At 32.1% G+C, this 12,388-nt stretch overlaps 1 protein-coding gene and 1 pseudogene across 1 annotated transcript; both read left to right on the plus strand.

The window, feature by feature from the left end:
* Nucleotides 1-2,409: 2,409 nt before the first annotated feature.
* LOC129314323 (cytochrome P450 71A1-like) lies at nt 2,410-4,346 on the plus strand. Its single transcript, XM_054957726.1, has 2 exons — nt 2,410-3,441; nt 3,544-4,346. Exons 1-2 carry the CDS (start codon nt 3,332-3,334, stop codon nt 3,917-3,919), a joined length of 486 nt encoding a protein of 161 aa, XP_054813701.1. The 5' UTR covers nt 2,410-3,331; the 3' UTR covers nt 3,920-4,346.
* A 5,514-nt stretch (nt 4,347-9,860) lies between these two features.
* Nucleotides 9,861-11,777, plus strand: LOC129313797 (phenylacetaldehyde oxime monooxygenase CYP71AN24-like; annotated as a pseudogene).
* Nucleotides 11,778-12,388: the final 611 nt, after the last annotated feature.

Raw genomic sequence — 12,388 nt, forward strand, 5'->3', positions numbered from 1 at the left:
AATCCAGAACTCAAACAATATCTTATTAACTCCTAAAATAGATTCCTTCACAAAACTCAATTTAGAGTAACCAATTAACATTGCTCAAGCCCAAGCATGCTTCTTATTAAATTAACAAGATTACACATCTATAAAAAAAAAAATCAATCAAAACTCTTCTAATAAGCATTTTATTAAACACTTTATAGGCATCAATATCCAATTATAGTACCAAGCTTCGCTGTCTTCAATTTCCTTTTTTAAAAATTTTCATTATCAATTTTTCAAACTTCAATTTCCAAGCAACCTAATCTTATTATTCCTTCAACGGAAATCGATTGACCTCAAAGAACATTCAAATCAATTCATCCTCTACAGCAGCAACATAAAAGTGAATTTATCTAATGAAAATCATGCTCTTAAACTCCAATTTCAACTCAAATCAAGCTTCCCTTTCATATACGCATGCACACAGTCACGGATAGCAGCAGCAGCAGCACAAAAAGGAAAAATCACAATCTCCATTATTAAAAAAAAAAAAACACACACTCACACACACGAATCAGACAAGGAAGAGGAAAAATTCAGAATTCCTTATAGCAAATCAGCCACAACAAACCACATGAAGAAGAACCTGATGATGCCGAAAATGGAGGGAGAGGGAAAGAAGGACCTGATGCTCTAAGTCACAGCAGCTCAAACAGAGGGAGCAGATGAGGAGAAGTTCGCGGTGAAGAACAGGGGAGGGATAAACCCGATGCACGCATGCCACAGCACCTTCGAAGGAGGAGGATTTCGGCGTTTTCCTCGGGTTACCAACGATGGACAGAGAGAGACGAAGGTGAAGGGGGAGGAAAGTTTGAATTCTTGCAAGATCACATGGACAGAGGAAGGGGGAAAATCTCTGCAGTTTCAAGCAGAAAGGAAAGAAGAAATTGTAAGTCTGGTGGGACTGGAATGGCACAGCTCCACTTCGATGATAATGGCAAGCACGAACAGCGAGGAGATCAGAAGCTGGAGCATGGTAATGTGTACCACCAAAACATCAGTTTACTTTAGCAAATTAACCTCTAATTATATAAAAGTATAATTAACATACCTTAACATAAATTTTAAATTGTCATTATTTCTTGGGTTATTACATCCATTTTTTCTTGAGGATTCAAATCCAACTCCAGAGGTATAGACACCGAAAGAATTTCTACTAAGCCACCACGTTTTTCTTGTTATATTTGTTCAAAATTAATAAAAATATATTTAAAAATATCTTATCATAAATTTTAAATCTATACTTAAAACTTGGGATCATTACAGATTCTAAAGAAAGCTAAGTTGAGTAATTAGAAAGCTAATCAATGTAGTCACTAGGTTGTTATCTTTTCATGTTCCTGTTTTTAATAATGTGTTGATCTTTGATTAATGAAGTATACAGGTTTTTTATTAAAAAAATAGAATAGATAGATCTTGTGCTGAAGTCTGATGCCTAAGCTTAGTTTTAGGTTCAAATTTATCTTCAGCCTCCAATATTATCCACACCAAGCTCTAATTAAGTTAAATTGAATCACCAGTAACCAATAAATATCTACATGCATGTTACAGAATTTTCATGAAATGTAGCATCAGTTTAATTTGTGGGAGTGACCTTTCAGTCAAAGCAAAAATTAATTGGAAAGGTAATGATTATAAGCAAACAACTTGATGCATAAAATGTAAGCAATCAGATATACAACTTGGAATGTAATATCATCAATAAATGAGTATCATCCATGATTATGATAGCTTCACAGATCACTACCACATATAGTGCAACCGTAAGTCCATAATGGAAGTTTGGCAGTTTGCATGACAAATCTTGAAACTTCGGCTGATAACTTATAAATAAATAAAGAATTAGTCTTAAGTGTATTATATTTTGGCCTTTGGACTTGATTATTTTTGTTCCTTAAGAGTAGTCTTCAAAATTAAGATTCTCGTTTTAAAATTAAATGAATTTCTGGGTTCTCTCGTTTGTCATTTACTCATTTTCCTTAAAGTAAAATTACAGAAGTCAAACTCTATTGCGATGGGCTGAAATAATTGATCCAGGCGTTGTATCTTGTCAAAGAGATTATCATATAACTAGCGTACAAATTATAATATTAATTTCTTTCTTATTTTTAAGATTGGCATATAATTATTTGATATATACATATATAGTAGTATTATATTATAGTCCATATGATTCTATTGTAAGCTGCAGCTAATCACCTCATTAAAAATAAAGAGGGATGATTAAATTATTAATTTTAATTATCTTAAAATAAAAATATAATTTTACTCCTATTAAAATGAAAATTTTTTAAATTCACATTACATTTTCTCATGATTAAATTTTTTAAATAAAATAATATTAAAAAATTTAATTAATACATCATTGATTTAGAGTAAAATACATTGATATCTTCTCTTTTTGATACAATTATCCATTCGTTTTAACTTGATTACATATACATCTTTTTATTTTTAAAACTTACACGAAACTCATCACTAAAAATTAATAGTTATAAAACACACGCCTCCCTTATACCATGTCGCATCCCCTGTAAATGATTCGATCATTCTATACTTTCTCGAAAACCGAAGGTTGCGAGCAGAGAAACCACAATGGCTCTACTCTCACCTGTCAACCCCTACTTTCCCTTGGAACAAAACGGCCTGCTCTTGTGTCTTTCGTGCTTCATCATTACTGCCCTGTTTTTGGTAAATCTCAGAACTAGAACAGCAAGCAAATCCAAGTCGAATGTGAATCAGCTTCCATCCCCGCCAAAACTACCCATCATGGGAATCTTCATCACATAGGTACCCTTCCGCACTACTCTTTTTGAACACTCTCCAATAAATACGGACCTATAATGCCTTTACAGTTGGGTCAGACTCCAACTGTGGTGGTTTCTTCTGCAAAATTGGCCCGCGAAATTATGAAAGCCCATGACCTTACCTTCGCTGATCGACCTCAAGGTAATTGCCCTAAGATCTTGCTCTATGGATGTACTGACGTTGGCTTTGGGAACTACGGTGGAGATTCTGTGAAACTTCTGAGCGAGTTGTTGATTGCTACATCCAATGATATCGTATGAAAGTGTGTTCTTGGGGACAAGTTTAACACGGCGGCGAATACAAGGATTGGAGAGCTAGCGAGGAAGGTGATGATTAACCTTGCGGCCTTCAGCGTGGGAGATTACTTCCCTTCCTTTTGGTTGGCTTGACTTTTTCACTAGTCTCATTCCGAGGTTAAAGGCCATTTTCAAAGGGTTAGATGATTTCTTTGAAGGTGTCATTGAAGAACACAGGACCATGATGAAGAACAGAAGCGATGTCCAATACACGAAAAGGAAAATCTTGCTCGATATTCTCCTTCAACTCCATGATGATGGCAAGCTTCACAATAGTTTCTCCCAAAACGAGCTCAAATCAATCTTCATGGTCTCTCTCTCTCTCATTTTATACTAAAACTCGATTCCTGGGTTTGTATTAACGGAAGAAATGATTCATTGTGATAGATTAAACATTCTTCATCTGGTGTAGGATATGTTTGTGGGAGGAACGACGCCAATTCAGCAACAATGGAGTGGGCCATGGTGGAGCAATGCAGAAAGCAAAGGACGAGGTAGGACGCATGGTGGGGAACAAGTCAAAGGTAGAAGAGCAAGACATAAGCCAAATGAATTACTTGAAATGTGTGGTCAAAAAAATTCTGAGATTGCTTCTGCCTAGTCCTCTGCTGGCTCCTCGAGTAGCTAGATCAGATGTTAATTGTACATCAATTCATACAAATCCTGAGTTCTGGGAAAGACCTGAAGAGTTCATTCCTGAGAGATTTGAGATGGACGATGTTGAATTCAGAGGGCAAGACTTCCATTACATACCATTTGGTTCAGGAAGAAGAGGTGTCCTGGGATGATGTTTTGTGTTGCTGCTGTGGAATCCATGCCCGCTAATCTCTTGTTTTTGTTTGATTGAAAGCTTCCGGAAAATGGAGGAACTGTTCGACACATTGATATGAACGAGAGATTCGGCCTAACTGTTAGGAAAAAACTGCCATTCTATCTTCGACCGACACCCTACTCTCTTAAGTTTTAATCCAAAACCGTACATCGTAGTTAAAGTGTGATTCTCTTTTCTGAGTGAGCTTTTACGTTATGTGAGCTTTTCTGAGAGTACTCTATGTGTATGCCTGTATGTAGGTATTGAGGTTGAAGTTTGCGTACGGGAGACAATGATTTATTGATTTCTACTCGTACTGATTGTTGAATAAAAAGTTGAATGTTGGTTAGTGGTCGAGATCAGTGGTTGAATTAGTGAACAAATAATGAATCTCAGGTTGAATATATTTGATATATTATTGTTATCTACAATATTTTTCAAATATATTTTATCATTTTGTGTATATATATAAGTCATTATCAGAAAATATTATTATATAATTATTTATAATTATTGTGTTATCTTATGCTTGATGTATATAATGTATCTTTCACATTATTAGCTATATACATGACATTTTTCAATCTTTCTCTAGTTTATATCTCTCATCTCTGATAGCTTTCATGATACTAAAGTCATAAAATATTATTTTTTGAAGGGCAAGTTAGTTTTCGAAGAGTGTTAACTTTCCTTTGCATCAATATTTCCGTCCTTTGTTACGTGTTCAATCCACCTCAAATCTATTTTCCCATATCCATAGGGTAGTTTCAATAAATCAGTGTTTGTGGATTCATTAATTGTTAGATCGTGCTGAAATTTGGTCAATAGGTATGAAACATACAATACCTATTTTTTCAACAATTAGATCATTGATTAGTTTCCTATTGTGAGTTATTTTGTTTGCACTTCAATCTCCAGTTTGGTTGTTTTTATCCTTCATTCTCTTTTGTAATCTTTTTGCTCAATCTATCCCAATTACTTTGAATGGTTACAATTACTGTCTTTGATTGAAAACATGTGATCTTTCTCAACCTACTTTGGGATCCTCTTCGGTTGAACTTAAAACTTTGTTGAGCACACTCATCTCCAGTTCCTCTTATTGCCTTTTTTACTTCACTAGTAAATCCACTTAGTATTTTGACTCTACTTGTTGCAATCATATGACAAGTCAAGCAAATTTCTTCTCCTTTATCAAACCTAATTCTATTGCCTATCATATACACATTATTGATAATTCTCAAATGCCTATTAGTCATATTTGTATTGTATCCTTGCCTTCCCTATCCATTCATAATACGTATTTTGTTCTTGCCATTAGTTTCAACTTTTTTTTTTTGTTGGCCAACTTGTTGATATGAGTTGTGACGTATTATTTAACAAACGTGGTTGTCTTGTAATAAATTCTCAAACAAGATAGGTTTTTGGAAACGGGCACAAAGTTGATCATATGTTCAAACTCACCTCAATGCACCTACTTATAAGATCACTGCTCCCACATTTTTTGCTGCCTCCACATCATCTTCCCCTGATTTTTTTCTTGACTTATGGCATCATCATCTTGTTCACCCTTTTTTAAGTAAACTACGTGCTTTAATTTCTAATAATCTTTTATACCATGTTCATAATCAATCTTTGCAATGCATTTTTTATTAGACTACTAAAAAACTCACTTTATATTTTCATAAAAGTGATTCTATTACTGCTTCTTCATTTGATTTGATTCATTCTAATGTTTGAGGTCTTGCACTTGCTCCTTCTATACGGGATCTAAATACTTTGTGATTTTTATTGATAACTTTTCTCAATTTACTTGGATTTATATGATGAAATTTCAATCTGAGTTACCTAAAATTTATATCAAATGTACTACTATGATTCACATTCAGTATTTTAAAGTTATTAAAAATTTTCATAATGATAATATTTTGGAATATTGTGACTTTAGATTATTCAGCTTTTTTAATTCTCAAGGCACTATTTCTTAGTATTCTTGTTCTTACACTCCTCAACATAATAGTCTTACTAAGCATACACACCATCATATTCTTAATTTTATTAGAGCATAGCTCATATTCTATTAGAGCATAGGTCATTTCCTCTTCTTGTCCTGGACAATTTTAGAGTGAAACTGTAATAACCTCAAATACTAATAATACTAATAAATGAATATATAAATGTTTGTTAAAATAATATACATACATACAGATATATACATATATCCATTGGAATATATTAGTCGGTAACCAGATAAAAAAAAATCTCTTTATCCTTATATATATATATATAAACCAATTTATTTTATAGATATATGAAGATAATGTTAATATATATATATATATATATATATATACTAGGATAATTCCTTGAGGAGTAATTCACCGGCTCTTTTTCATCGCCAGAATCACTCCCATCCCCTATAAATACCCACCCACTTTGCTTGGTGCTCGCTTGAAAAGAAAACAGAGATAGTTAAGCCATACTGCAAATACTAAGCAAGTAAGATCTCTCCTTCCTTAATGAAACTTTTTTCAAATATCTAGAATATTTTTGTTTTTTTAGAATATTTTTCAAATATTTAGCATTCTGTAATATTCTGTAATAATACTAGTGTTGCTCATATGAATAGTGTAATATTATAAACCCAATGTGTTAGCATTGAAATTATGAAATGAATGAGCATATTATATAGCATGGTTCTTTTAGAAACAGAAATAGAGACTAATTATATTTTTATAGATAGATTTAATTTAAAAAAATATTTTGAGACATATCGTCTCTAAAAAAAGAATAGCAAAATCCATGTTGACGCCTGTCATTATTCATTAAACAATTTAATTTTTAAAAAATTAAAATGTTAGAAACAAGTTTAGAGACAAGAAAAATTTTATTCCTAAACTAGCCATCTCCAAATCCCTCTATAATATTAATTTTACATTTTTTTAAATTTAGAGATTGAATTTGAGACATTTTTTTTATGAATTTAAGCAACGGCATGTCCCTCTATTTTTCACCTCTTTAATATTTTTCAACTAGTGTTCAGTCTCTTTGATCAGCATATGGTATCCCATGCTTCCATAAAAATTTGTGTTTAAAATTTTTTGGGTAATAACAGTCACTTTTGAATGGTTTTATTAAAACTCAAACTTAGGATCCCAATTTTTGAAAGAATTAATTTTGGTTTTGAATTTCTCTTAAACGATTAACTATGGTTGGGTAATCCTTTGAGAATAATTTCATTGATTACCTGTGATGAATTATTATGAGGATGGATTAGTGTAGGTGACCTTACAATAAAGCTATCATTCTCATAAAAATATAGAGTCAAGGTTGAATTTTACTACTATACTTTGAAGTGGGATAATTTTCCCCCTGACATATTTTTTTTGTGGTCAAAAAATGCCCTATTTTTTAGGAGGCCATTAATTTTGCTATTTTTTACTGATGTAGCATGTGCGCAGGGACCACACATAATGACAAGTAAGACTCTAAGCATGTTCTTTGGTGTTAATTTGACCTTAAACTCTTTTTTTAAGAGCATTGGGCACTGTAACGTCTTTTTCTAGAAGCGTTAGGCACCTTGAAATCATATTAAAATAAAATTTAATAAATATTGCCAAAATATTAAGTATTTTCATATTTAATAATTTAAATATTATTATTTATAAATATCCATTCAAAATTTATAAATTACTTTTTAAATATTAACAACTCAAACTAATATTTTATAAATGACTTCTTATTTTTTATAAATCAATCTTCGATCTTCGATCTTCTATTTGAGACAGTGCCTAAATCGTTATGCCTTTTGTGCATGTCAAAATTGAGTTATATTTTTAATATTGGTTAAATTTATTAAATTTTTAGGTCATTTTTCATAATTTTTTTTTATCAACTAACAATCTTCCTTCAAAATATTGTACTATCCAAATTTAATACTCTTTATACATTAAAGTGTTAGGAGTAAAATAAAAAGCATAACAAATCAAGACCAACAAATGTCAACAAAAATATTTATTTAAAAGATATCGCTTATTCTATTAATGTGCTACAGAAAAAAGTTACTTAACAAGAAAAAAATGGAGAGATGAGAAGAAAAAATCCCTTTGTTAATTTGGAGGTTCATTTCCTTCATTTTTAATACAAAATTACAAGATATCAAAAATATTAAAATATTAAGTTAGGTGGTGTAATATTTTAAATAATAACATTTAAATTATTAAATATTAAAATACTTAATATTTAATAATATTTATTAAATTTTATTTTAACAAGACTGTAGGGTGCCTAATGCTCTTTAAAAAATATTTTAGAATACTTAGTGTTCCTAGAAAAAGAATTTAAGAGCAAATTAGCATCAAAAAATAAAATCAAAGTCTTACATGTTACCATGTGTGGACCCCACACACATGCTATGTTAGCAAAAAAAATAAAAAAAAATTAACGATTGACTAATAGAAGGGCGTTTTTTGACCTTGAAAAAAAGTATTTTAAAAAAAATTAACTCACTTAAGAGTAAAAGTGGCTAGCACTCCTAAAAAATAAATACAGTGGTAAAATTGAGCCTTAACCCAAATATATAATATTGTTTTTTTTATCATTTATCCTAATTACCAATGTACTCCACAACAAGTGAGAGATATGTTTACACAAATATCTAATTAATAAATACAATAGGTAAAATTGAAAAAAAAAATTACACATGTTCGGATGCTTATATTTTAAATCAAGATTAATTGAAGGACAATGCTTATATTATGGACCGGAGGAAATATTTTATATTTAAAAGTAGATTAACAGCGTAATGTGCCTGATATATTTGGGGAAAAAATAAAGAAGAGAAAATGAAATATAAATTTTATATAGAACCATTACTAAATATTTTCCCTAGCTCTTGCAATACAAGAGAGAAATAATAACACAATAAAAAAGGAATAAAAAACAGAGGAACATGTGTGGAGACTAAAGTTACATGAAAAAGAAATTCGTGGACTGAATGTGTTAGACATTTATAACGAATTTAAGAGCCGTAGACGTAACCGGTGGTTGTTAAATGAAAAAACACCGCTAAATAATTATGTATTTTTATTATATTTTTTGGCATGACTTTCTTACATAGTATATTGGCATTAATATTAAAATTTTGTATTGATGCACTGAGTGAACCCTTAAGCAATTTTTGAGTGAAAAAGTCTAACGGCTAAGAGTGAGTGCTAACTTCACGAAATAAAATATACGCAGTCAAAGCACTCAAGATTTTGGATAAGATTTGGGTTAATTCCACTACAGTATAATTCTTGTCCTGACATATTATCATATTATGTCTGAATGAAAACGATACGAAAATGCAACCTGATGAAATTATACACTTTGATTTAAAAAGTAATGAATATTATTAAAATATTGGATTTAAACATATAATAGATAGATAGATAGATAGATAGATAGATATATAGATAGATAGATAGATATTATACATAAAAAAATAATTGCATTGTTTATGAATTTTAGTTTTTTTTTTTAAGTGAATCTTGCTGATCATAGAGGTTAAGTGAGAAAGATCACATGATCAGTTGACAATTTTTTGTTGGTTAATTGGCATTTTTAATTTTTTGACTGATCATATATAATAATTCTTTTTGGATGAAATGCTTCACGTACAAAATAGTAATACAAACAAAACAACTCGATGGGTACTGATATAGACAGTGCAACCAAAAAAGGAATTAATTAAAATATTAATCATAATATTATAAACCACACACTCCCACAAGCGAGGCGGATAGGAGAGGTCCACTCCCAAGAACCATCGAACCAAGGCTGATCTTAGAAAGAAGTGGATGGGAAGGTCATCCATGACAGATATTATCAAGTGTATTATCTTTTTAAAATATAAAAAAAATTAGGTTATAAAATATTGGTTGCGCAAGTTGAAGTTCAAAATTAAACAATCTAAAAGTGGTGAGAGAAATCACAAATTTGCAATGGCTCTATTCTCGCTTGTCAAACACTACTTTCCCAGCTTCCAGTTAAACGCCCAGCTCTTGTATCTTTCATGCTTCATCATCGTAGTCCTGTTTTTGATCAATCTTAGAACGAGATCAAGCCAATCCAAGTCGAATCTGAACCTGCCTCCATCCCCTCCAAAGCTACCCATCATCGGCAATCTTCATCAGCTAGGCTCACTGCCTCACCACTCTTTTCGAACCCTCTCGAAAAAATACGGACCTTTGATGTTCTTACAGCTGGGTCAGACTCCAGCTGTGGTGGTTTCTTCTGCAGAATTGGCCCGCGAATTTATGAAAATCCATGACCTTACCATTGCAGATCGACCTCAAGGCATTTGTCCTAAGATCTTGCTCTACGGCTGTACTGACATTGGCTTTGGGAGCTACGGCAGTGAAAAATGGAGACAGAAGAGGAAAATCTGCGTCAACGAACTTCTTAGTTCGAGAAGAGTTCAGTCGTTCAAGAACGCCAGAGAAGAAGAAACTTGGCAGTTAGTGAATAAGATACGTGATATGTGCCTGAGTGGTGTAGATTCTGTAAATCTGAGTGAGTTGCCAATTGCTACATCCAATGACATTGTGTGTAAGTGTGTTCTTGGGGATAAAATTAGCAAGGGGGCTAATACAAGGATTGGAGAGCTAGCGAGGAAGGTGATGATTAACATTATGGCCTTCAGTGTAGGAGATTACTTTCCTTCCTTGGGTTGGGTTGATGTTCTCACTGGACTCATTTCAAGGTCGAAGGCCATTTTTAGAGAGTTAGATGATTTATTTGATCGCATCGTTGAAGAACGCAGGACCATGTTGATGAAGAGAAGCGATGACCAATCCTCCAATAGGAAAAGCTTGCTCGATATTCTCCTTCAACTCCAAGACGATGGCATCCTTGACCATAGTTTCTCCCAATACGACATCAAATCAATCTTAATGGTCTCTGTCTCTCTAATCTCTCTCCAGCTAGTGTAAGATTAATTTTCCATATTCATCAATTTGTGGCGATGATGAATTGAACATTCTTGATATTGCACAGGATATGTTTCTGGGAGGAAGCGACACGAGTTCAACAGCAATGGAGTGGACCATGGCGGAGCTGGTGATGAATCCGACGAAAATGCAGAAAGCACAGGAAGAGTTAAGACGCGTGGTGGGAAACAAGTCAAAGTAGAAGAGCAAGACATAAACCAAATGAATTACTTGAAATGTGTGGTCAAAGAAGCTCTAAGATTGCATCCACCAACTGCTCTCATCCTCCTAGATTATCAAGATCAAGATTGGACGTGAGAGGCTACACTATTCCAGCTAAAACGACGGTGTACATCAATGCGTGGGCAATTCAAAGAGACGCAGAGTTCTGGGAAAGGCCAGAAGAGTTCATTCCTAAGAGATTTGAGAAGAATGATGTGGACTTCAAAGGACAAGACTTCAATTTCATACCGTTTGGTTCAGGAAGAAGAGGGTGTCCTGGGATGATGTTTGGTGTTGCCGCTGTGGAATCCCTGCTTGCCAATCTCTTGTTTTGGTTTGACTGGAAGCTTCCTGTTGTAAATGGTGCCACTGTTCAACGCATTGACATGGAGGAGACATTTGGGCTCACTGTCAGCAAAAAGATGCCACTTTATCTCAAACCAATACCCTACATCAAAAAGTTCAGAACTAGCTAGATATATCGTATAATCAAGGGAGAATGACATGCAGGTACAAGAAGATCAACGAATTTAACTTAAATTTCATGTGCTAAATTACAAGAACTTGTAAGTATAGTTTTCATTATATTTGCGATAAATTTATAATTTATATTCTTAATTTTAATAAAATAAATAAATTTATTTATTTTTTAACTAAAATAAATAAATTATAAATTTATTATAATAAAGTTATAAAATTAAAAGCTAAATTTATAAATTTTTAAAGTTTAATACTTAAAATTTAAGTTAAATTACTTAGTTATGTTAAACCCCTCAATCATTGTCCCTGTGGTTAAAGCATAATGGATGCTTTATTTGATCAGCATGTTTTTACTTTTTTATTTTCCATGCTTGTACTGTTGTTGAATATGTGTTGTAGATTAATTGGTGGGTGAGATCACTACGTGGTTGAATTGGACAAATGTATCATTCTCTGGTTGATTAATTATAAAATTAAAATAGGATAAGAGATGGGATCGGCGTTCGTGGGGTGAGGTAAGTAAGGGCAACTTGAATTCCAATAGTACTTTCCGTCTTATTAGCAAGACATTTTTAAAAAATAATTTTTATTTAAAATATAAGATTTTATAATAATTAAATTATTATTTTTAATTTTATTTTTTATAAGCTTAAAGATATTTAATATAGTTATATTATAAATTAAAGTCAAAATTAAAAATAAAATTACGTATCATTTTTTTATGATATAAGAAAACTAATTTTTTTTAAAATGAGTGAAACGATTGAAAATATATT

Source organism: Prosopis cineraria, unplaced genomic scaffold (assembly GCF_029017545.1).
Source record: "Prosopis cineraria cultivar Desert tree isolate PC_DT_omini unplaced genomic scaffold, ASM2901754v1 PC6, whole genome shotgun sequence".
NCBI lineage: Eukaryota > Viridiplantae > Streptophyta > Magnoliopsida > Fabales > Fabaceae > Prosopis > Prosopis cineraria.

Bases quoted from the DNA above. Each gene is read 5' to 3' on its own strand.
- LOC129314323 (XM_054957726.1), top strand. From the start codon at position 3,332: ATGTCCAATACACGAAAAGGAAAATCTTGCTCGATATTCTCCTTCAAC. The intron at 3,442-3,543 runs GTCTCTCTCTCT...CATCTGGTGTAG, and splicing joins AGCTCAAATCAATCTTCATG to GATATGTTTGTGGGAGGAAC.